Source organism: Phalacrocorax carbo, chromosome 1 (assembly GCF_963921805.1).
Source record: "Phalacrocorax carbo chromosome 1, bPhaCar2.1, whole genome shotgun sequence".
NCBI lineage: Eukaryota > Metazoa > Chordata > Aves > Suliformes > Phalacrocoracidae > Phalacrocorax > Phalacrocorax carbo.
Genome location: NC_087513.1, coordinates 97,847,950 through 97,874,302, shown reverse-complemented (window position 1 = coordinate 97,874,302; position 26,353 = coordinate 97,847,950). Strand labels below are relative to the sequence as shown.

At 40.9% G+C, this 26,353-nt stretch overlaps 1 protein-coding gene across 4 annotated transcripts in view; it reads right to left on the bottom strand.

Annotated features, from left to right (window-relative positions):
• The window catches only part of PHLDB2 (pleckstrin homology like domain family B member 2), a 128,370-nt gene that overhangs the window by 24,464 nt on the left and 77,553 nt on the right, over positions 1-26,353 (bottom strand). For 3 of the 4 annotated variants that reach the window (XM_064468348.1, XM_064468341.1, XM_064468355.1), the window contains 7 exons: positions 22,844-23,227; positions 20,373-20,516; positions 19,359-19,496; positions 8,461-8,589; positions 3,898-4,053; positions 3,047-3,157; positions 2,175-2,264 (listed from right to left, as the gene is read on the bottom strand). In XM_064468348.1, the coding sequence (XP_064324418.1) occupies positions 2,175-2,264; positions 3,047-3,157; positions 3,898-4,053; positions 8,461-8,589; positions 19,359-19,496; positions 20,373-20,516; positions 22,844-23,227 (1,152 nt within the window). The remainder of the gene's footprint in view (positions 1-2,174; positions 2,265-3,046; positions 3,158-3,897; positions 4,054-8,460; positions 8,590-19,358; positions 19,497-20,372; positions 20,517-22,843; positions 23,228-26,353) is intronic. The other variant, XM_064468349.1, reaches the window with a different exon arrangement.

The following is a 26,353-nucleotide window of genomic DNA, read 5'->3' as shown; positions in this document are numbered from 1 at the left end:
TGGACAAGATACTAAAGCTTCCCTCTCAAAACATGTGGCCATATTACAGTAAAATGGAGTCCAGTGTGATTAAACATAAAACTTGCATAACCGTCTTGCAGTAGCAATTTATCAGTAATCAAAACTTGGCAAGTCTATGAATGCAATATTGTATTCATTTTTATAGATGGTAAATTTTACAAGAAACATTCAGTTCAGACTCTCAACTCCAATGGGGATTCACCATGGGGTTAAAAAAAGGGAAAAAACCAAATGACTTCACTGTGCGTTAGCTCAGGCCCCTATTACATTAGGTTATATAAATGGTTTCAAGTCAGATTAGGCATCTTTGTCAATGCTAAACTTTTAAACAGCATTGATTTTCTTTGGTTATTTAAGTACTAGGATAAGCATCCTGACTCTACGTGAGGCCATGTTACGCTCTATTGCTGTGCATGCAGGAAGTAAGCTTCATGACGGATGGGGGAGTCACAAACATGTGCTTTGGTGAGGAGGTGCTGGGAAATGTCTGACTTGACTGATACATGAGCAGCTGTGCGGTGAAATTAGCTTCTGTGTGCCGGGAGTCTGTTCAAGCCTGCGTACCATTTGGTGCCTGCTTTTTAAAGGTGCCTGAGGAAAATAAAACTGAACCAAGACAAACATAACATTTGGCAAGGCAAGGCATTTCTATCATAGAAGAGAGCCTGTGGGGACACCGAGCTTAAAACAGGTAACCCATGCTGTTCCTTCTCTCATTTACCTTAGAGAAAGTCCTAACTGACTTCATTACAGTGAACGACACTGCTGAATAAGCTGTTTCAATAAGAAGAGGGTCAGGCTCACTTAATGTAGTTGCATTTTGAAATGTCTGTGATTAAACAAACCATTGTGTGGATAAAAAGACAAAAATCAGAGATAGCACCCAATCTCTAGTGAGAAAATTAACAGATCCATCTCAAAAGAACGATGACGAAGCTTAGACTTGCCAGATGTCCTGGTGGGAGGTCAGATGCCCAGGTCAGAACGCAACCTAGGACATTGCAAGTCTAAGCATCTGCAGCATTGCTTGCGGTGAGGAAGGGTGCTCAGCCCCACTGGCATGTGCTGGAGGCCACCTGGGTTCACCAGGAACTTCAAGGCCAAATAAGCAAGATCACATTTCCCAGATGCTGAGAGGACACATGGTCGCTTTAGACTTCAAGAGCCCAACTTCCCACAGTGACGCCTACATTATTAGATGGGGCAGACCTTGTTCAGGGCTACGATACAAGCAGATCTGGCAAGTCCAGACAGTCCTCTTAAGCAGAAGTTAATGAAGCAGCCACAGATACCTGTCAGTGTGTTTTAAATGCTAGATTTTCCGCTTCTCCATTTATAACTTCATGTTTATCTGCAATTTGCAGATTCATCAAGTCATGTCAAGAAGATAAGTATGGGGAGTTAATGCTAATATCATACGTGCTGACTGAATCTTTGCAACGGGCTGTGGCTTACCTTACACTGACCTTGCTCATGGACCTTGAGGCTTTAACTGGTGCTCTCAAAGGTACAAAGCCTCGACAGCTGCAGGTAAGCTCTGGTCTCATCATGCATTACCCAAACTAACTCAGTTTTTTCAGCAAGAAATATTTGACACCTTTACTCTCACTATTCAATGAAGTTAAATAAATAGCTCAATAGGTATTTGTACAACCAAAATAGCTTGAAGTCTTCAATTCAATGCTTTTAAAAAAAGATCAAAATGTACAGTTGTCATGCTTTATAGCAGAGCCTTAGAATAAAGGAGGGGAGGCAATGGTAAAATCTACAGAGCAAAAATAAGACTGAACTCTATCTGTACTTGAACAAAATTATTCCTGGACCTCATTCTTCTTCACTTCAATGAGATTTAATTGTCTATTTTGAGAAAATTACACACACCCCTCCACACAACCCTTCCCGCCATGTAAAAATGATCATTTTTCCAGGGCAAGAGATTAAGGCAATACCAGTCACATCTGGGGAAAATGTCAAGAGAAGCTATTTTTGCTCACCCATGCTTTTGGACTTCCATGAATGGCTTTACAAAGTAATCTCATCACATCTCAAAAAAAAATTGTACGAATAGGACTTCACTAAATACTCTAGTGCTTTTGCATGAAGTGTTATTAGCAGTTACTTATGGTAAAGTAAAAAGCAGTGAATCTCTTTACCTCTTTTAGACTATTGGGACTGACAGGAAATCCCTTTCCTCCAGAAAGTGTGGAATATTTCTTTTCCAGATTACAGAGATTCTCTTTTTCCTGTTAAAAACCAGACATTTTACATTAAATACCAACAGCCATGTAACGATAATAAATGCTAGCATTTTCTGAAGTATGTAAAGAAACACACTGAGATAGAAAGCTAGAAACTGCACAGCAGGGCTTCAGCTTCATCCACTTACAGCAGAACTGAACAGAAAAAATGGAGGTACTGAATGACGAGTTAGTGAAAGATTTTATTTAGTAACTGCAGCGAAACCAAAAAGGTTTTTTCCTTCAGCATTTTGAAAATGCTGGTTCTGCTTAATGAACAAAATATGACTTCTCTCACAATTAAAAGCAAAACACGAAACGGACAAGACGGGTTCATGACAGCTTCTTATCAAGCAGATGTTAGCTAATGTTAAGTAGCTCGTCTTGTGACCTAGTATGGGCTATTACAAGTCAAAAAATCTGAGCTGTCTGAGCACACTTCCAGCAGCCACTCAGGGAGAGCAGGCTTCTACCAGGTGCCTCTGGCTGTGTCCCTGGAAGGGGGATACCTCTAAAATCCTTTTGATTATTTAATGCCACTAGTGTTTTCTCTTATGAAATCTGCTGATTAATTACAAAAGATTTCTTTTGGGTTTTTTTTTTGTTGGGGTGGGTTTTTTGTTTTGGTGTTTGCTTTTTTTAAAAAAAGGTTAATAGATACAAAAGATGTTTATCACGTTAATACCTCCTTGCTAGCTTCTGCACAACCGACGCTTTTCTAATGCTCTATGTTCTTTTATTCTATGAAATGCTCTTTCATTACACGCTGAAGTATCTGAAAGACTTACTCTTTGCAGCATCATTATTAAGTTGTTTTTCTCTTTTACAAAATGATCTTGTTCTCTTTGTGCTTGTTGGACAATATGATTGGCTTGCTTTTTGAGAGCAGATATCTTTTCCTAATACAAAAAGAAAAGAATCACAATTTACATGGTTTATTTTCAAAGCACAAGACAACCTGCAGCAAGGAGCCTATTTATGAGAGTTTACTCATTCATATGAGTGAGGCAATAGGAAAACAAGTTTTTACAAGACAGCTCACTGCTCTGAAGGAGATAATTAAAAAAGTTTTAGGCAGTAAAGAGACAATTTCTTCAACAGAAAGAAAAACTGCACATGTTCTTTGATAATACGGTGACTAGCTTCCATATACTGAACAGAACTGATTTAGAGATGCAACTTGTGATCTCTGAAAAACTGACATTTAATTGGTTGAGACAGGACCTTTACAACTTGCTTTAAAAAGTAAGGTATTTTCTTAACTTGGTGTTCTGTTATTAACAAAATAATTTAAAATCAATATCTGTCAGGAGCATAAGTTTTGTCCAGAGCGTACAAATCTTTCTTCAAGAAGAACAAACAACACACTGGTACTTTTTGTAGCAAATTTAAGGGTTTCATTTCCATAGGCAAATATACAAACGGGTCATGGAACGTTATTGATTTATTTCCTTTTGGAGAAGTGCATGATTTGATATACGTGCGATGTTACTGGGCTATCACCTTTGCTCTGCTGCAAAAGTTTTTTCAAAGTAGGGAAGTTTTCATTATTTCTTACAGACAGGCAGGCTGTAGATCCATTTCATCTCCTTTATGCTCAACAACAAAGAACAAAGGAACGGAGCTTTAGTGCTTTTACCTTTCTACTGACAATGCTACGCTGATATTCAGCTACTTCACGCAGGAGCTGCTGTGTCAGATTTTCTTTCTCTTCATCTAACCTGCTTTCATGTTCGAGCTGCTGAAATTCCAGGTCTTCAAAGTGTTTGCTTTCTATGTCCAATAGGTCAGCATCCTTAAGCAAAAAATAAAATAATAAAAAAAAAATTGTACCCATTCTTTCACTGACACCAGACTAGTTATACTTACAAACACAAAAATCACAATGTAAAATGGTTTTTACATATCTCATAAGACTTGTTTCAAAGAGGAGCTCAACACTTTTAATGACCTACTGTCATAAGAGAGCAAATAGGGCTAGTCATTATTCTGATGTTGCTTTCTCCATCCCTCCTACCGTTTCCCCTGCTGAGAAAGACAAAGCATCTGCATGGTGAGGGAGCTGTTTTGCAGGGTTCAGAGCAAGCTGGAGCCTCTTCAGCAGTAAGCGCGCCCTGGCTGGGCAGGTCACTCTGCTGCAGCCTAGCTGTGACACCACCAAATCGTGAACCCAGCTGGTGAGGCTGTCGCATGCCAAACTGGGAGAGCATCTGCTTACCGTCCAAAAAGGTCAGAAAGTATCATCCCAGTAACACTGGAGAAGTGCACACTGAATTAACTAACTATGGGAATACACACTCAAATGAAGGAGTCTGGACTGCATTTAGAATTTCTTCAGGTCTAGCCCAAGTACCAGCACTGTTTTTAATAACAGACGTACAGTCAGATAAGATGAAAGGAATGTGGAGCTATGTGCCATCAGCACACTGCCATCACCTCAGCAGTGATGTCCAGCCGTGCCAGTTGCTCAGCCAGAGGCTGCTTGTGGACCACCAAACTGGAGCTGACAATTGCTCCCTGTGCAAACACACAATTAAGGACGCTAGTCATCCACCCTAGCCAGTAGGTGCCTTACTTCAGAAAGGGCACCAGCCCACTTTTATGCATTCCCCTGGGCCAGCGCCAGGTTTTGTCAGGAGAAGAGGTTGAATGCTGCAGAAAAGACCCAAGAAATAAGAACATACCTGCCTTCCGCTTAGGGATGACAAGATAAAACTTACAGTACTTTTCAACACAAGAATTGAATACTAATCATTCTCCTGCAACATGTGTGTATTCATTACAGGAATCCCTACCTAAAAGTTCCAGGCTTCTGAGAAGAAAAAAGGGATTTTCAGTAATCACAGTAATATTAAATGCTAATGCTCTCAGAAATAGGCACATTGTGCATAACTTGTTACATAAGAGAAAACCTATATCCTGTAAGCAATTTATCATTTTAAAGAAATGAAAACTTAGTCCTTTTCTTATTTTGACCTAAAGGTTAGTGACTGAGACAGGCAGATAGGTCTCTCTCTGTAAAGGCATTCAGAGCCAACTTCCAGTGTACCAGGGAAAGACACAGACACAGGATGCAGAAGCTGAAGAATCCGAGTTACAGTAGGAAATACCAACATCATCTCATTATTCTTCAAAGACATGCCTTTCACTTGTAGGAGATAGTGAAGAGATCAAAAGCAAAGATGTGGGCTAAAAATTACAAAAAAGTGGTTACCTACAATACAGAAATGCTTCACACAAACCAGTCAGCCATCTTCAACATTCAAAACAAACAGCAGGGCTTTGCCTGGGCCATGAAAGTAAACAAATTCAGCCTATTTCACACCACATTAATTGCTACTAAGGCAGAAGAACAGACTTCAGAGAAGGCAACCAATAGCCAGAAAGGCAACTGGTAGCCAGCTGAACTCACAAAACACTACATTCTTTGAGACATGCACTATGGAACAAGAATTTCAGCGCATTCCGTACCACTGTGTCCACTGGGGAAAGATAAATTTACTGAATTTGAAACCAGGTCCATTTTCAACTTAAAAACCCTCCAAACAGTAAGTGGCAGTACCTTAGCTCTACCAGCGGTTGCAAGAGCATTGCGGCGATATCACCAGCCAGGCAGACCCATGGGGACCACGACCCCAGCAGCCTGCAGGAGCAGGGCACAGCAGCAGGGGCACGAGGTCTGGCTCTGAGATGTGTCCACAGAGTCCTCTCCATAACCTTCACAAGGATCCTACTCAGCAGTGTAGGATTTGTAGAAGGATAATTGTTGTCACTGTAGGCTTCCTGAACCAAGTAGCAAGTATACTCCCCTTTTACTAAAACAATTGACATCAAAATAGCATAACTTATATTCTATTAACAAACAACAGATACAAGGTTGCCATATTGGATTTCCAAACCATAAATTTCTCTGCCATCTCCATTACTTCTTTAATGGCACTGGAGAAAATTTGATGGGAGGGAACCTGGCCCTTACTTCAGGATGTAGTGGGAGATCCATAGGCCCACAACATCTACAAAAATTAGGAGAATTTTACCTGACGAGTAAGGCATTTCCTACCACTGGACAGCGTCCTTTCAGGTCTGCAGGAATCCAGGCATCTACTCTCATTCTCCTTTTATGCGTATTTCTATAAACCCAGGCACATGAGAACAAACAAGCTTTTGTGCTTTCGTACTAACAGTGAAGGATGAAGTGTGCTAATCAACTTTAAATAAATCATCAGGAAGATCAATGCTTTCCCTCAGTGCCTTCCACAAGCCTACACGTTTCACCAGTCTCTGATGAAGCGTCCTCCCCGCCCAACAGAGCGCGTGTATATTCACTGCAGACACCAGGAGGCATACAGAGCGCGCCAGCGGCCCACTGCCAACCCCAGCCCAAAATCCAGACCCACCCTGCAGCCAGCTGCTACAGTGAAATTGGCTGCCCGCTCCCCTGGGCACAAACGACGAAGTTACTGAAGCCCCAGAGATGAAGCAATGAGGGAATTCATCACCTTCATGCCTACCGCATCAGCAGTAAAGTACCACAACATAACCTGCTGCAAACTCAGGTATTTAATCCTGGGCTGGGCTAATTCGGGGGGGGGGGGGGGGGGGGGGAAGAATAGATTTCCTATATTTTGGGTATGATACTTAGAGTAATTTCATAACTGCTCGCATTCTTGAGCTCCATCCGAGAGGTACTGTGCACTAATTCAATGATAACTCCTACTGCTTCGACCACAGCAGCCAGAGCTAACTTGCACTACAGTTGGCCTGGAATAATGCAATAGGACCAACTGTACATTTAATTGCACCCCCACATTTCAAGTTTTGTCCCACTTTCAAATCCAAAACTGTTAAGCCAACTGAAAAAAAAAATTAACCAAACATTTCTAGAAGCCTCTTGGGGATAATAGTGAAAAAGGATTTACTACCATCCCACAGTAATAAGACTGCAACTTCTCATGAATTTATACCTTCAAGTACGCAACTGCACAGGAAAGGCTTCCTTTCTTTTTGATATGTATAGTACATAATTTTGAGTTGGGTTGTTTTTTTTTTAAGGTAACTTACAAAAAATCCTTAAGTGTCTTAAAACCAGCAAACTTCTCAGTTACTACAGAAGAATTTAACATTGTTATTTCCAAAACTGGACTTTTTTTACTTTTTGGTCCTTCAAAAAATAAAACAGAATTCTGCAAAATCTAAAGAGTATTTCCTATAAAGCAAAAAAACCCCCTTTTTTGGTTGCTGCTATTACAGACCTTATTCCTGATATAAACACTCAAGCCAGAAAAAAAAACAAAAACAAAACCAGAAAAACCCAAACAAAAGAAACCAAACCACCCCAACCCCCACAACCTAGTTTGACTTTCAGATGGCCTCTTGAGCTTGCTTTGAAAATTATTTCTCCCCCCACTAAAGCTACCTCTATATGCCATAGAACCCACTTAACATTAATGAATACTAAAACCTTTCCATAGAAAGTAACTGTACCTTCACAGACAATATTGTAGCTTTTTTGGTTACAAATAATACAAAATAAAATCAATTTGCAATTAAGACTTTACGCAGATGTTATTACACAAATATGCAAAACTGTTGAAAATGTAGGAAAAAATAAAGCTATTTGAATAAGGGGAAATAATCTTCAAAATGAATTTTTCAAAGCACAGTTCAGGCTAACAGCTACGTTAGTTACTGAAGAAAAGAAGTTATCCATGGCTTCGTTGAGACAGCCATTTACAGCACTGCAAAGGAGGAGTGCACAACAGAATCAAACAACAGTGGCAGGAAAGTGCTGCTAAAATGGCTGATCCCGCTGACCAGAGTTCAGTTCCTGTCTTTACTCACACAGGCAAAGAGCAATGCTCCACCATCCACCTGAACATGACAATGGTTTCCACACCACCCAGAAGGCCTAAGGTGCTAACTACAGGCAAGTTGCTCAATGCTTTAAAAACATTCAACATGATATGTTTTCTAATCCTCCCGTTTGCACTCTACTCATTTGCCACCGTGCACATTATCCATTTACAAGCATTCCACAAAAAAACATAACCCTCGTTACTACCAACAAGTATAATTTGCAAATATGTTCACACACTTTGCTGGATACTTGAAACAAAATATGTAACACTTAATCCTTAAAAAAAAGAAAAAAGAAAAAGCAACAAAAAAAAAAGTTAGTGCAATCTTGAAACTTGCTACTGACCCTCTTCAGCTGCTGCTGTAATTGTTCCCTCATGGACTCAGGGCAATTATCAAGCTGCGTCTTCTGCTCGGAGTAAAGCTCCTGAAGCCTCTCTAGTTTTTCCCTCTCAGCATCAAGTTTTAATTTTTCCTGAAGCATGAACCAGAAAATAAACACAATTACCTTCAAACCCAAGCAGTTGTTAGTGATTACGACAGTGTGTGGCAAAAACAGTTGAATCACGTAGGTCAAAGACAGAAACCTCTTGTTAGTTGAAATGCAATGGTGGGATGCAAAATGATCAAAACAAAACATTAATCATTTTAGTGCAGTGATTAATCTTCTCCCTTGTCACTGTGTTTTGTACCCATGCCTGGATGATGCCGTTAAACCCCACTACCCAAACACTTGTCTCTGTCACTTGTCTAATAAAAAAAAAAAAAAGAAGAAAGAAAAAGGAAATGGTAGCCATGTTAGTGAGGTAATTGATGAAGGAGAGAGAAGAGAGGAGCTTTAGAAAGCAAAATGGATGGAAAATTACTGTAGTCTGGCAGTGAGGGGAAAATGGATCTTCCCAGGAGAATGAATTACATGCCTATGTGCCTCTGTACAGATAAGTACATTCAGCAAGCAGTGAAAAAAGAGACAGCACTTTATAAAGAAGTAACATGGCCAGGGAATCCTGTTGCAGCAGAAACACTAAGTGATTTAGCAAATTAATTCGTTTGCTTCAGGGTACTGTAACCTGTTCTCAGGGATCCAAGGGGACTGCTCAGCCTCCCTGGTCTCCTCCAACTAGTTCAGCTTTCCTCTCATTCCACTCGAGCAGCAGTACTTGACACACTGCTTCTCAACCTCAAATGCCTTTAACCTTTAAACCTTTTAATAAAATACTACATGATTTACTGTGCAGCATTGCTCTGAATACTGGCTGTAGAACACACAAAACCACCTTGTAAACTATTATTTATCTATGGACCAAAGTTTGGGAACGAATAAATCAGAGTGTGAAGAATTTTTTCAATGCCTTTTACTTGTATCTACACTGGCCAAGATAGAAGATGCATTTTTTTCAACTAAGCAGTTAATAAATGGAAAAAAAAAATATGCCTGATATGCCAGGCATAAATAATCAAGTGAGTCCCTGAAGCCCAGTGCTCTGCTACCTTCTAGAGTCACACTGGTATATCTACTTCTTGTTCTATAGTTACACATCTCCTCTCATGGTCTCTAGCTCTATAATTCTGTCATGGCATCCACTCATTTGTCCTCTTTTCCAGCCTCAACTATTATTTAATTTTAAAAATCAAATGCATGGCTCAGCATGTGCTGTATGCTCAGAATCTCTGCAGCACCCTGCCGGCCCATGCCATAGAAAAAAAAAACAAAACTTGTTTCAGAATACAGTACTTGCCATTTCAAACTGTGGGATGGTCTTTCTCCAAAACCTTCTCTTTGTTGTTCCTGACAAGGTTCTCAAAACCTCACACGTGGTAGAGGCACAATAACAAACATGTATTAGCTGCCTGCTTTCTTTGTGGTTTTATCTCTAAACCTGAGTGGGATCAAGGGGCTGGGATTATATTTTCCCAGTATTTAGAAACAACAACAGGAAGCATTCTCATTCGAGCCCAATGTCAACCAAATTCCCAGCTCAATTTTCATTTACACATGCAGCTTCTCAGCTCATATAATCAGAGGAACAAAATCCTGAACACAAAATATATTTTTTTAAAACCTTTAAAAATTAGCAACTAAACCAGCATATTCAATTACCTGGACTTCCTGTACTAGCCTTTGTCTTACAACAAAAGCAGCAAGGCTCAGAAATAGGGAGGATGTAGCACATGCAAGCTGCACAATGAGGAAGAATTACAGAATCACTGAGGTTAGAAAAGACCATTAAGATCATCAAGTCCAACCATAAACCTAACACTGCCAAGTCCCACTAAACCATGCCCCTAAGCACCACAAACCATGTCTCTGAGCACCACATCTACATGTCTTTTAAATACCTCCAGGGATGGTAACTCCAACACTTCCCTGGGCAGCCTGTTCCAGTGCTTGACAACACCTTCAGTGAAGAAATTTTACCTAATATCCAATTGAAAACTCCCCTGACACAACTTGGGGCCATTTCCTCTTGTCCTATCACTTGTTACCTGGGAGGAGAGACCAACACCCACCTCGCTAAAACTTCCTTTCAGGTAGTTGTAGAGAGCAATAAGGTCTCCCCTCAGCCTCCTCTCCTCCAGACTGAACAACCCCACTTCCCTCAACCGCTCTTAAGACTTCTGCTCTAGACCCTTCACCAGCTTCGTTGCCCTTCTTTGGACAAGCTCCAGCACCTCAATGTCTTTCTTGTAGTGAGATGCAGGCAACCCTTGAGGGGTTACTTCTAGCCCTCTGTCCCCAAGGAACTCTGTTTGCTGAGTCATCCTTTCTTGCAACATGGAAGGAAACCTATGGATAAACTGGTAGTTCCCCTCCTTACAAAGCTTGCTGTCCATTTAACATTCAGCCTACGGTCTGCCACATTATTTCTCGCTTTCCTTTTCTGCCCACCTAACAATCTAAAGCAGCAAGGACTTCTCTGACAGTAGCTGCAGTATCGTGCCTCTAAAGCTATTAATAGTTCTCTAAATGTCAACACGCTGCAACAAGCACTCTCATTCATTAACAAGCAAGTCGAATCTCAAGTGTGAGGAGACATCATCAGCAAGTATAAAACTCCCTGCGAATCCTGCCAGAGATACTGTTACTTCCCTCAAGAAGTTAGAAATGTATTCCTCTGAGATTGAAAACGATACTCATCTGGTCTATTTATAGCATAGGAAGTGCTAACATCCCACCAAACTGGCTCCCTTCAAAATGAACAGTCTTAACAGGAAATATCACTTTCGGCAATGAGAGGCATTATATGTTTTGCAGCTGTGGAGTTCACTGACATCTCTGACTGTGCATTGGTAAAGTCGATTTAATTCACAAAAGTAATTTGATAAATAAATAACCAGAATTTTTCATACACTCTTCTATAAATGGATCAAGGCAAGTTCTTTTAGATGGGAAAAGGTTAATAACTTTGCAAGGTAAGTGCAAGATGCAGCTGAAGCAGGCCTGCGGCTGACTCGGTGAGCCGTTTGCTCAAGAGCAGCCTGCAGCAGAGCTGTGAACAGAACCCATGTGCTCTGGCTGCTCATCCTCATCTCAACCTCATGAGCTTGTACTTGTTAAACATTTCTCTGCAAGCAACTGCTTCCCAGCCCCACCGTTGACTCCAGAGTCACATTAAGTGTAGTGTAGCTGAATTCTTATCATCCTGTGTCCAGAGAAAAGAAGTACAGCTCAGTGAAGCGTAACATCTGGTCTTAGCCTACTGACCCAACTTGCCCTATGGTCTGCCTCTAGATATATGGTAAATGAACTTGGGGTCAGCCAGGATACAAAACAGCACTGACTTCTTTTTTGATGCTGGGGCACAGCTTGGATTGGTTTTGGAGGATATATTGTGAAGGATGGCCATAGGAAAAAATTGACATGTGTCACTGTCAAGAGCACAGACACAGCATGTCAGTAGAGCACCCGTGGTATGAATACAAACTAAGTGATCAACATGGGTCACAAAACAAAATCAACCTTTAGAACTGGTAGAATTGATTTTAGGCCAAAAAGAGAGAAAAAAAGAGACCATATACACACAACACATTTCATAGATGATGAGGACACAGAGGAGATAAAAGGACAGTGTTAAAGACAATCATAGCCCCTAGAAGAATGGGAACAACAGAAAGAAGGAGAGAGATCAATCACCTCCGTGTTGTTCCCTGTGGATAAGGATGACTTATGCCTGATCAATACTGCTACTTAAAACCCCAGCAGGACCCCACACCCCTTCTGCAGAGAAGTCATCCTACTTTTCAATTTGTCATTCATCCCATTCTGCAGGCAGGCAGGCTGGCCAAAATTGTAGAGCAGCATGTGTCTGCATGCACATGTGCCTTCTGAAACACCCTTCCAGCATAAACTGGTAAGACTGCAGAAATGAGTCAGAGTAAACATGAATGAAACAGAGGATGCTTCTCAAAAATCCAGATAAAAATTGGAAAAAAAAAAACAAAAAACCACAAAGCAGGAAACCTATCATTTTTACCATGTCACTGTTTGCTAGGTGAGCTGGGCTCAGTCTACAACCTTCCAAATCCCACTGTCCACCCCACTCCCCCAACAAAAAACACCAAGAAAAAAAGGTGGGTTATTTTCAGAAAGGAAGAGAAACTGCAAAGAAACTTACAAGCCATAAATGATGAAAAAAAACCCAAAAACTGAATGCTTCCCATCCAACAGACTCTTATACTTTAAATGTTCCAGTCTGAAGTACTCCAGGATCTTCCTCAGTCCAACTCATCTGCAACTCATTGCATTTAAGGTACTAACATCTCATTACCCACACCAAGCCTCACACATCCACGCTCTGTCTCAGTACGGAATCGGCCAGCCTCAAAACTCTCACAGGTTTCTGAGAAGTACAGAGAAGCACACGCAGTTCTTTGTTCTGAAAAGCTTCTCCATCTCATCTTCATAAAGTCAAACTTTATTCTTTTACGCTCCAAAAGAACATCCTGTCCCTTCTTGAAAATCTACTGCAAAAGCTAGAAGTGGAGGAAAAAGAACAGACTACAAAAATTATTCCTTTCGACTTGGAAGTGGTGTGATGCTACAGAGTTTGTCCGTTCAGTAAAACATTTTGGAGAATAAGTGGAAGAGCAAGAACATTTGACTCTAACAACTCACTGGCAAAATTGGCCTAACGCTTGTCACGGATTTCTAAGAAATAGTCTATTCCCTAACAGAAAACAGGCTAGGAAACGTTATCTGCTCTTCAGTGGTTACTTGCTGAAAGGGGCAAATGGTACGCATGGGGAAAATGTTAAACTTGAGGTCTACCAACTCTTCCAGCACTCTTACAAATTGAAAGCATTTCCAATGCTATGGCTGATACAAATCAGACCACATACAACTCTGATTAAAAAATACTTCTGAAATGAAACAGATCCTCCTGTGCACAAACTGTACGCGTTCATCTTCTCTATTTTTCAGACTGCTTTTTCCTGCATTACTTGATCTCTTTCAGGACAGAAGCATAAAACTTGTCACAATTTAGTTATTTGACACAAAATTCCTGTGGGTTTCATGAAAGAAGCCATTAGGAGAGGAAAAAAGATATGCCAGGCATATGAAAAGGAGCGCAATATGATAGAAGAAGGTATTTCACAGTAGTTCTTTTTACTGCATGAGTGGTAACTAATTTATTATATGCATCATAACAGACTGTACACAGTGATGGCATCTGTATAAGAGATCTCAATGGTTTTGTTTCACATGCATGTATAAAGCTAATGTTAAAAAGCATTTTTAAATCGGAGTAAGCAATCCCTCTGCTGTAAGGGGAAAAAAATTCACAATAGTTGCACACATTAACTTGCTCCTAAGACAACTCAAGTTCTTTGGCATTTCTAAGCCCATTCTCCACCCATTGCAATGTGTTGTCCTAATGAACAGATAGAGGGGCAAAAGAAAACCCCTGATTCTAAAGCCCTCTCCCTTCATGAATGTAGAAGAAAAAGAAATAATAATCCAAACCAGAAGAAAAAAACTTCCAGTGATAAAATTAAATTCTTTACAGTCTTCAACATCCATATGACAATAAGAGGATTACCCTTAGTGGTACAACCCATCTGCTATTTCCCTCATGACTGTGTCAAAAGAAAACTTGTGAATTCAGATTTTCCTCCTTAAGGCTTCATAATAATCTCTTTCCTCATTAGTTTTCTCTCTACAGGATATCCTTATGTGGATATATCCAGTGGATGCAAGTATTCCTCAAAACACTTCATCTTGTATATCGTGTCTTACGGAGGTCGATAATGTTATAGACACATTAACTCATCCATTTAAAACACTTACTTACACCTTGCTGAACTGGAACCTGACCAGGAACAATTTAAAAGGCTATACTATGAGGCATAAATTTGTAAGGCTCATCAGGATAAAACACAACAGCAGGAATTTTGAATCCAGAAGAGAAAGGACTGAAGAGAGACCACCAGTATATTTAACTTTGATTGTTGGTGGCTCATCAGACAGCTGCTCTTTCCTTGACTCAATTCTTGCAAGTCTTTGCAGTACTAATTCAGCAAAGAGGCTGAGCTTAAAACGTTTTGGCATGTCTGAGATATTCTGCTAATGACTGAAAAATATTTCCACAAAAGCATGTGGACAAAATTAAATGTATTCCAAAAAAAGATGAGTTATCTGCTGCCAGCTGCTCTTGATTTCTGCTCTCAGAAAGGGACAGGAAACCCAGTTTGATAAGAGAGTCCCAGAGTACGTATTTCCACCATGACATAAGGCAAATGTCCCCCAGAAAAAGAGGAATAGACTCGCTCTCCTAAAACGTAGTCTAAACCTTTACATAAATAGTTGTTTTGAAGCTCTCTGCCAAAACTCCCATTTAGCTACGATTACCTCCCACAGCGCTTCTGCTGAATTCATTACTCTTTTTCAGTTATTCCTGTTTATTCATGCTCACTGATATATTCTTTGTTTACCCAGCTCTGTTGTTACTTTCAACCTCAGACTTTAACTTGGAGACATCAGGCATGACGGATCATTAAGCATCCTTCTCCATGTATGCTGGACTGGACGTTTTAAAACTACACAGACTAAGGAAGCACTGTATGAAAAGAAAGTACTTTGCAAGTCCAATTGGGCAAATACCATTTCCTCCAGCTTCCTTACAGACAAGCATCAATCCTGAACTAAGTCTCGTGAGCGAAGAGTCATTGGGAGGAAGTCATAATTGTAAATAGCACTGGGGACATGAGGCGCTGTTCCACTTGAAACAATAGCATCATTATTGTACGCCTACAGTACAGTAACATGAATGACTACCGTGGTAATTACAGGAAGCTGGGTCGGGTGGCAAGGAAAAAGGGAGATGGCTCACCTGCCTGCTTGTTTCTGGGTACTGCCCAGCTCAGCTCTCTCCAGAGCAGGCTGCAAAGTAATTTTGTCAATATCTGTAGCAAAGCTCTTTCCTGGAAAGCTCAAGCTACGCCTGGCGAATTGTGTTACTGGTGACTTATCAGGGCTGTCCCTGCGTAACTGGAACTTGCAATTAAATGCTGCTATTCAAATACATAGTTGATCATCATCTTCTGTGGATAAAGCCAAATATGCAGCATGTGGTAGTTAAAAAAAAATAAAAACAAAGAATGAGACAATTGTAAGCTGTGCTCAAGAAGCATGACAATGGAGGCAAAGCTAGACCTTGCTCCATACATTAACACAATTTCCAGCATAGCTGGAAGCACAGGCCATGCCAAACAGCATTCCCATTCCCCAGCTCTGGAAGTAGCTACCCCAGCCAGGACAACAGAGCCCTGTCAGCACTTGTACCTGGCAGAGATGCACCACAGTTAGAAATACACTGAGTTCTGTAACGGTGCTGAAAGATTTTGTCGTCTTCTTTTTGAAACAGCAACCACGCATAGCTCTTATTTCCAAAACTTAAGTAAATCAACACTAATTGCTTCGCTCCTTACAACGTGTGTGGTAGCATACTCAAAAGCAAGGGAAACGCTTTCAGCTCACCACAGGGTGTGCGCTACATCACCGTCCCCACTGATTCTTTCTTTCTTCCTCACCATTAGTCCTGCCATGTGTTCAGGTAGGGCTGAGCACAGAACTCGAATGAGATCAGAATGCAGCATACCATACAACATACAAACCCACCTGCAAAATCCATTCCTGATTTACAAGCAAGGTGTTGGGACACAGAGACGTTGTACCACAACAAAGAGCACACTGGCACAGCCCGAAACTGAACTCACAACTATCTTTGCCTTCTGCCATCGAGTACCGTTTCCAGTTGATTCTCTTGCCTTGCAAGGGCTAGAAACTTCTTTTTAAACTGTGGCTTTAAAACTGTGCAAAAGTTGGCAAAACTTTATGTCCTCATCTAAATGAATTATGCACAGTGCGTTTTAAAAAGAAGTCAGGTAGAAAGTAGCACAAAAACTTCCACATACAGTCTATTATAAGTACTTAGGATGGCACAATAATGAGGTTGTAGTTTATGATCTCTCTTTTTAGGAATTTCACAAGTTTTCAAACAGGTGCATGGGTGAGGATGAAACACAACCAGGCAGGGGTTTCCTGTCAAACAGGTGCCGAGATCAGTGGCAAATTCCAGGAGATGCTGAAGTTGCTCCAGAGGCAAGTTCTATCATGTATGACACTAATGCCCCAACGTCGTTTCATGATTGAAATTAACTCTCCCTCTCACCTCAAGGCGACACCATGCAGCATATTCAGATATCACTCCCTTACCCTGACAGAAATGTGACCACTGTCCGAGCGATGGGACCTGACAGCTTCTTGCCAGGAAGTACCACCAAAACCAAGACCACTGGTATTATTAGGGGTGAAATATTCAGGCAACTAGACAAAACTCTGACCACTGTGTGAACACTGGGACACCTGTTCTTGCAAGAAGCAACACAAGTACCACCATCAGCAGGGTAGCAACTGCCGGCCAAATCCTGAGTCTTAATTCTGCTGAGGAGGTCAAAAGTTTCAAATTATTTCAGCAACAAGGACCACCTATCACTTCGCCCCAAGCACCCCTTTTCCGGACCTGTACTACCACAGAGCCAAGATGTTGCCTATCTTGGATCAGATCTGCACGGGTACAACCGTAACCGTACAGACACACAAATCAAGCTTTAGAAAACACTGTTGTTTCAAGTCAGCCAGAAGTTTTATTTGTTGACACAATGAGCACCATCTGTTTTGCTGGCTGACACTGCTTTCTCCAGAACACTTGAGCTGTCACTTTATATTTTGCTTGTTCACAGAAGCTTGTATTTTTTTTAAAAAAAACAGCTTTTTAAAAAAGCTATTTCTTTTTTAAACTTTCATTTTTATGTAATGCTTTCAGACATCTTCCAGAATAAAACCTGTGGGCTCTCTTAGAGTTTATTTCTACAAAGATAATTTCAGTATTAACTGAGCTGTGGCTTTGAGTCTGAAGCACACACTCACAGCTGGATTTTTTTGTTGTTGTTGTTTGTTTAAAAACAAAAAGGAACACAAGAAAAGACAAGTACAATATTGTAAGTGATCTGACTAGTGGTGTGCTTCATACTGAAAAAAAATGTTTTGAGTGAAGTTGCCTTTTAAAAAACATAAGTGCTTTTTCTAGGCTGCTTTCCATGTTTCAGTTCAACTGAAAATTTAAACTAGACCTGGCATTTTAATTTTCTGACTGCTACACACTAATGTGCCATCACATGATTGCAAGGAAATTTAAACAACCTAGAGGTTTTAGAAAAATTTCCATTAGTTTTGTTGAACTTTGAGGCTACTAGAGAACAAATATCAAGGCAAAAGATCTCTTGAATTTCTGGATATGTTACCTACCAAAACTTCCAGCAGCATCCTTTTGGAGGGTACCTGCTCGCACCACCCTGGCTGCTGTTACCAACTTTAAACTCATCTTTATACTAAAAAGCAAGTATAAAACACATTCCATGGACAACTTAAAACGTGACCACAGGCAACACTGAAAGCTGAAGGATCACTGAGGGGTACAAGAGAGCAAGAAAAAGCGCATGCAGGGAAGTCCACGGAAGTTCAAGCTTAAACTGGATGTGTGCTGTCACTCCACAGGGCAGAGAGGTGGGAGCACCATTCTCCTCCGCAGACACGGGCTTGATGAGTACAGCTGCAAAACAGCATTCAGGCTCATGACAGGGTAGGAAGAAATTGAAGACAAAAAGCTCAGAATAAAACAACGCAAGCTGCAAGACGTGAATTAAATGGGAACTGTGAAAGACCTAAAAATGTGCAGCTTGTCTCAGCAAAAGCAAATAATGCAGAAGACTTCCAGATATTTCTGGAAAGCTTAAAAAAAGACGGGGAGAGACTAGCTAGAGTATTTCCACAAGTGACAGGTTTAAATTATGAGGTAGAGGATGAAATTTAAAAAGGAAACATTACTGGCTGAAAGCCCTGGAAAAACTTCCTGACCTTGAGATATTATTGGCCGTGGCACATCCCCTGTGGCGAAGGGAACTGCCTGCCTGGAGAGGCCAGCAGAGAGCCTGCTGGAGGGAATGAGCTCTCCCTGGCTTGAGGGATGCAGCTTCATCTCGCAGGCCCTTTCCATTTCTGTTCTTTAAATCTTATTGTAGTGCTATCTTATTTTGCAAATACATGCTTATGTATAATTTGCTGTGTATTTGACAGCAACTAAGTATCTGACTGTATAGGAGAACTAATTAATTCCTTTGACTTAATGCCAGAGAAAAGGTTCTGCAGCACTAAAATTGTCAGTCAGTCAGCAAACAAAGTAAACCAACATAATTGCTTTAAAACTATGTACTTGACAGATGTCTTATGTGTCATTCTACACAAGCCACCTTCTGAAGCCACAGCCTTCTTTCATTCTATTCCTTTTCTGAGAAAGGATTCTTTTGTTTTTTTTTTTTCCATTCCAAATATATAACCTACAATGGATGGCAGTGCAACAGTTCAATTAATACTGTTCTTTTAAACAACAGATAACCCAAACCCAAGCCCTGTATGGATTTTTTATTAATCAAAAATATCTTCACAGTAGGTCAGGTCTTTTTACGTAAGCATACTATATTTTGCTTGTTAATCATACCTTGGATTAACAATACTGTTACAGGAAGATGATGGCGAGACAGCTATTTTTTCTTCCATATTTATCAAGTGAATTTACTTACAGACAGTATTTCATAAAATAACCTCCATCAATATGTTAATCATATAAATGTATTTTGAAGACCAAGGGGAACAGAGCACACAACTAGCTAAGATAACTCAATTACCTTTGTCTTTTCACCAATAACATTTCTCTCCAGCTCAGCTATTTTTCTGTTTAGGTGATCCAATATTTCCTTCTCTTTCAGCAGCTCTGTTGTTTCAGATTTCTGTTCCCCATCCAAAAGGGCACATTCCATATCCAACTAGGAACAGAAAACATCTTTCAGAAGCAGTCCAGATTAAGAAGTAGTCTTGATACACGTTAGTTTCTGGGGGAAGGGGAGCGAGTTGGTGATTGATTATTCACAAGAAAGAAACATTTTAAAAAGGTGGGGGGGTAACAATAAGTTTTATCGCCACAAAAATAAGTTAAAAAGAGGTCACAAATCCGAGAAAGTAAAACTGCAAAATAAAACACAGCAAAGTAAAGTCCAAACCAACTTTAGTTTGAAGATTCTTTTTTCCAAAACTTTTTCTTTTCTATCTCTTCTCTGTGCTTCCTCCTGTTATGATACTGTGCCAACTCTCTGTGCCCAGGCTCCGTAGGAAACCCTTCTGGAACAGCTGTTTCTTTCCTGTTGCTGATAATTGGAGCAAGCACAACCCAAATGCCTGGCCAGCTTAGTCTGCAACTGTGAGATTCCAGAAGTCAAGAGGGTGCCAACACAGCCTTGCCACTGCAAAGCCAAGGAGGTTTAAAAGGAAGTTGTCTCACTTCCTTTCTCTTTAAACGGTCACAGGAGATACCACCATAAAACTCCCAAGCGGCACACGGTATGTAGATCAATTGAGTGACCATTAAACAAGCAAGATTGTTCTAATTCCACTTAGGAGTATAACGGTTACAGCTGGGAAAGGCTAATCCGAGCATCACATCCATCTCCCTGCTGGGGAAAAGTAACCTTCATAGTAGGAGACTGCCAGGTCCATGATTCTGTGCCTAATCCTGGTGAAAAAGCACACAATATGAAGGCGGCATACATCCACAAGTTCCCTATGTGCTTGCTGAACCCATCAGACTTATGCTAGGTAGACATACCTAAAAAGCAAGACGTTTAAAAACAAAACGTATTTCATACCTCTCGCGAGGATTCATCCATCTGGTCATTTAAATCTTTGATCTTCTGCTCAAGCTCTTCCAAGTTATTTAGTATGACAATGCGCTCCTCCTCCAGTTGACCGAGCTCCTGCCCTCTTTGCTCATCACTTGTGCATTCTGGTATCTGCAGTTGCACGTTACAAGAGGTTCATTAGAAGAAAAAAAAAAAAAAAAAAAAAAAAAAAAAAGAGTTTAACACTGTCTTTCCTTCCCCCTTTCATATTGTGTTCATTTTAGACAAGTATAGTACTGCTGGTTTTGAACCCATTACATATTTCTTATCTACTATATTGCTATTTCTATATTTAGAAGGTATACAAGAGAAACAAACACGATACTTTACTTCCAGGCATTGGAAGTAAATACTATGCTTAACAGTAAATACTACTTGTTCTACAGGAATTATTAAAACATAACCTTTGAGAATATTTAACATGCTGTGCTATTTAGGTTGTAAAAACTCCAATGTTTCTCCTTATAAAAATAACACAGGTAGATGAAGATGCTTTTTATGTAAATTTCAGCTATTCATATAATCAAAGCTAGGATGGTAGGATAGGACGTTTTTTTAACCAGCCATTAAGATAGGCAGCTTCTGTAAAATAAGGACAAAATTTGGTTCTGTCTCCCCAGGTAGCACTGAGGAAGCAGTACCCTTTATGTTGCTCTTTTCATTGCCATTTACTTACTAGATGACTGTGCCAAGAATTTAAGAACACTATTAAGAAAATACCTGTGATCTTATACCAGCAAGGGCTAGATCAAAGAGTATTGAGTTTCAAACGTATTCTTCATGTTCGTCAGACCCCAGGGGCTTGTGATCCAATTACTCTGGTAAGGCTGCTCGCTCATTGTCCACAACCAGAATTAGAAGCGGGCTGCGTGCAGGGCTTTGCGTTAACACTGGACCACAGAGACTTGCTCAAAAGAGGCTCAGCTCAGCTACTGATTGGCTATTCTGAGAGCAGGCATTTTATCCCGGACAAACCTGATCTCGATATTTTAAAACAATGAACTGTGTTTCATTAACACAGTTGCTTGTTATTGCTTTTCTCAGGGCTTAGCAGAACTCCCTTTACAATGTACGAATGAATGGTATTCCTTGATTAGCATTAGTAATCCTAGCAGGAAAGCCTCTTTTTGTCCGGTATCCTGTTAGGATATTGCTGACACAACATCTTCGATTTCAGCTTCCTAATAAGGATTTAAAATAGGATCTCTGACTTGTATGAAGAAAGCAACAAATGGGAAAGAAATACAAGGCTACAGTTACTTATAGGTGTCTTACTACCTTTTCCACACAGAAAGACCAAGTAAAGCTATAATAGCATGTTTCTGTTCAACGTAATTTCACGCTGAAAGACTCAGCAGACAGATTTCCAGAGAGATACTCCTTCATAAGATAAAGTGGTTTTCTATCACACCTCTTTCTTCTTCTACACATACACACTTCCGTTGACTATAACAACGTAAGCAGGCTAAGCAGGGGTTAAATACAATTCATGTTAGGCATATAACCATGCTGAAGCCCATACAGTGTGTAAATAACAGTAAAAGGAGAGACACAAAGAGGTGTGAAATTGTTAAACAGAAGCCTCCTTTTATGGCTTTATTTGGTCTTAGTATGCTTCTGGTTCTAACTCTTGAATATAGTTACTTAACACACTGCCTGTCACCAGGATTTGCTGCGCTGCTGGTCTGGCACACCAGAGCCTAGGCACTGGCCCAAGACAACAAAAGGCCCCTGCCCCAGCCCGGAGGAGGCTGCTGCTGCTGCCCTAGCTGAGGGAAATTTTCAGGAATGCTCTTAGCTGTTTTTTTTAAATGACAATTTCCCTTCAGTAACGAAACTGCAGTGTGAAGTACACAGGAAAAGAGCTGCAGCTTATTAAATGCAGGAGTTGGGTTAGAGCAGCAGGAGGCTGGCTGCCACCGCGCGCCCCATGACAGGCAGCAGCTGATTTGACAAGTGGCTCAGGTCCAACGCCAGGAAAGGAGACAGGACAGTAAATTTGACTCAGGCAACTCCTCTTCACCTCCCGTGTGACTGTTCTGCTTTGCCCATGAGGAAACACCCTCCTCTTACAGAAAACAGGAGCCTCAGGCTGGGAGAAGACAGCAGAGCTTCCCTTCCCTTCTACACCCCAGCATGGTGCTAGGCAGGGTTCCTGAAAGCTTCCTTATTTAAGTAGCTAGAATTGTTTAAGCAAATCCTTCTCCCTCAGAAAAACTTAAAACTCTTCCTGAACTGTACACCCCTCTGAAAAAAATCTTCCAGTACCAACAGCTTCCACAGAAAATGAAATGATCATTTGCTGGCTGCTAAATTGTATGAGCTCTGAGATTAATTCTCACTCCTAAGCCATCCTAACCGTGGCCCCTGCCAGGGCAGCCAGCTCCTAGAGGAGGATTTTGAGCAGTCAAACCTGGCTGGTACTCTGTCAGCATTACCTTTGGTGTGATACTTAGGTAGGACGATTCGGTGGCATCCTTCAGGAAGCCGGGAGCAGCGAAAGGTGGAGGCTTCGTGCTTTCGTTGAAGTGCTCGTCAGCTCTCAACCCCCTAGAGGGGAGAAAAGAAGCAGTGCTGCGACTGTGGTTGCTCAGCTCCGAGAAATCCGAGTCGCTTGCAGATGACTTCAAGTGGCTTCTGAACCTCATTTCCAGATTCATCTGGGAGTCTTCGAACACTGAATCCTCATCGGAGAGCTGAAGTTTTTCGAGTTCTTTGTTAATTTTTTGGACATCAGCAACTGTTGTAGCTGCAGTGGGGTCACTGTCAGACTTGGAGTATTCTGCACACAGATTGAGGATTGTCTCCAGCCGCTGTCGTTCCTAGTTAAAAAAAAAAGTAACACTAAGCATCACACGTGTGCTAAAGTACAGATGAAGTTAAAAAAAGTTTACTGGTGGTTTTTTTTGTTTGTTTGTTTGTTTCAGAGTGAAGCATTAAAGTTCTCCAGTTCCACATGTGTCTAGCACTTAGAGATAATAAACAGATATACATAAATAAATTGCAGTGCAGTATGAAGAATCAAAGTTAACATGGAAGAAGAACTTAAAATATTAGAAGTACATTTCACAGAAATGAATAGCTACTTAAATAAAATGTCCTAACACTTATTTATCTTTCCAATGTAGAAAATTTTAATATTAATATTGTTTATTCAGGTTGTTGTAACCATACCCCGTTTGTATGTACACATGCCCAGTGAGCTCACTACATATATTACTAATAGTTCCATTTTACACTTATGCTATTCTCTTAACAAGCTGCAAAATATCGCACAGATTTTCCATGAACTCGCTCATTCCTGACTTTTTTGGATTTTCTGTTTTGTTAACTTTGATTCCCTTTCTTGGGAGAGAATTAGCCCACATTTTGAAACACACAGTTTTAGGAGCATTAACAGAAAAATGACGCATCACGTCTGAAATACAATAGATGTCAAATGGACAGAAGTGGGGGAAAATCTTCATTTACCAGTTAACTCAAATTCCTTATGAATTCATACCAATATTTCAAACTTGAGAATCTGAATATCTGTACCAGTTTGACCTGACATGCTTCAAGTTGCTATAAACATTTAATTCCCAAGGGATTTCTAGATCTCTATGATACTCTATTAAAAGTATCAGAAAGCTATATTTGTTGTATTTTACTGTAAGCATAGCTTCCCGTAACTTCTGTTTCAGATGACATTTTTTTACCTTTTCATTTTTAAGAGGTAGCGCTTTTATGTAATTTCACGTTTCTTTTGCTAAAGGAGAAAATTAATATAAATAACAAAAATTGCTTACCATAAGCCTATTGAAAATTCTGCTGGAAAAAAAGACCACTGTGAGAGTTCCATACTTGGCATTAATACCCACACTAATGATCTCATTCCTCCTTTCTAGGAAATCCTTCTTATTTTTTAGTAGTATTTAAAAAGAAAGCCAGAAGACCAAAACCCTCAGCCTCCTTCCCCAGGAACCACTGCAGACATACTCGCTTTCCAAGCCCTACCTGGCATTACATTTGCAAAGAGGATTTGCAAAGCAGCTTTTTCTGACAGTCCTAACACTCCCTATGCCCAACAGCAAGTGATAACAAGGATCAAGCAAAGCAGTTCGGGCAATGCATTACCTGCCCTTTCCCTTCAGCAAGCCATTGGACTTTCATGAAAATTTAACACCAGTTTACAAGCACCCAGCTTTTTAGACAGCTACCAAGAGATTGCCTGGTCGTACGCAGTACATGTTCACAGCACCCCACATCACCCGCAGTTAAGAGCTGCGTTTCTGAGCTGGAGAACCCTTCTGAACCCATCCGTTTCCAAGCACTACCCAACCGAGAGAACACCACAGGACAGAAATTTTGCCTTCAGGTAGCTTATTCCCAGGTTCCCACTGCAGGTTTCCTCTGAAGCCTCCTGTAACGGCACCGGCAGAGACGAGCCACTGAAATAACAGAGCCCTGGGCAGCTGCGAGGCAGCAATTGCTAGCTTGTATTTTCCACGAAATGGGTCCAGCAGATTCTGCAGACATCCTTCAATCCCAAATGATCAACATAATTATAACTCCCCAAAGCTTTGTTCCCTCCAGGCAACCACTGCCAGACCCTAAGCCTCTTCCCTTACCCCTCCAATGCCGCTATCCTCCCTCTTACTAAACCTTTTGGCCACGCAACCCAATTCCTAAAGCGCTGTGCAAGTGCTGGCTGGGATCGCCGGTAATTATGCAGCTCTCCCTGTCGGCACCGGGCCTGGCTGGCCCTTTCATACAGTCGCCATAATGGTTATAGATGGGAAACGCGACATCGGGACATGAGGTCCCATCCTTCCCTGCAACAACACGGTATATCAGGTTACCCCGTGCTAAGCCTCCATCCCTTCAACAATAATAGGAAATGGCAAATTTGAAAGCGCAGGCGCTGCTCATCCCAGCCTAAGCACTCAGGTAGGGGGCTCTCACTGCAAACCTGCCCTTTGCTGAGCAGTCAGAAAAAAAAAAGGGGGGGGGATATTCTTTTTTTCCTGACTCTCAGATGCTCATAAAGCTTAAATATTGCAGGAAAACCTCTGCCAGTCTTCAAAAAATTCCTGATGAACTTTCAGACACATTACAGAAATACCGATATCTCTCACTTCTATTTTGACATGTACTGAGAGGCTTATGGACAGGAAGCCCTGTGGTTATTTTATACGCTCTATTCTCATCATTTCATCTCAGCCAACTCATTCCAGCTCCAGCACACCTGCATTTAACTGTTTCCAGCATAAATTTCCGAGTCAAGCAGCAAACTAGGAAAGCACCTCTGCAATGAGAAGTGCAAAAGCAGTAGCACATGCAAAATCCAGTCAATAATTTTGCAAGAAATACCACACAAGTTATTTGTGATGCTGAACATAGCAGAGGGGAAAAAAAGGTATGTCAAAAGAAGGAAATTGGTTTAAAAGCAGCTCGGGGGGGGGGGGGTGGGGGGGGGTGTGTTGAATCAAGCCTTTTAAGACTTTCTGTGTATTTCCCCATAAAATGTCCTTTCTAACAGACTAAAACATCTTGTATTTTCAGTGGATCTCTTTCCTGCTACAAAAAGGGGTACACAGGTCTTGCACACTTTCTGCCTGAGCAGTTTTACCACTCCTGCCTTTGACAAAGCTACACACCACCTATGGATGGCTGCAAATTTAGGTGCTGAAGGAGAAGGGTGGGATAAGGGTATAATAACCCTCCTCTGTTATTGATTAACAATGACATTAAGAGACATCCCTGGCCCACTGTAAAGAAAAATAGTCCAACATAGCAGAGGTAAATACCTCCCACTTTTTTTAACAGCAACCATGTCAGTGATTCCTGGATTTATCTGCTGCATGTCACGTACATGAATTTTACAAATGTGGAGAGGTGATGCTATATCTAGATATCAAGGCAAGACTTGGTTAATCAGCTGTGACAAGCAGGAAGCTTTTTAGATA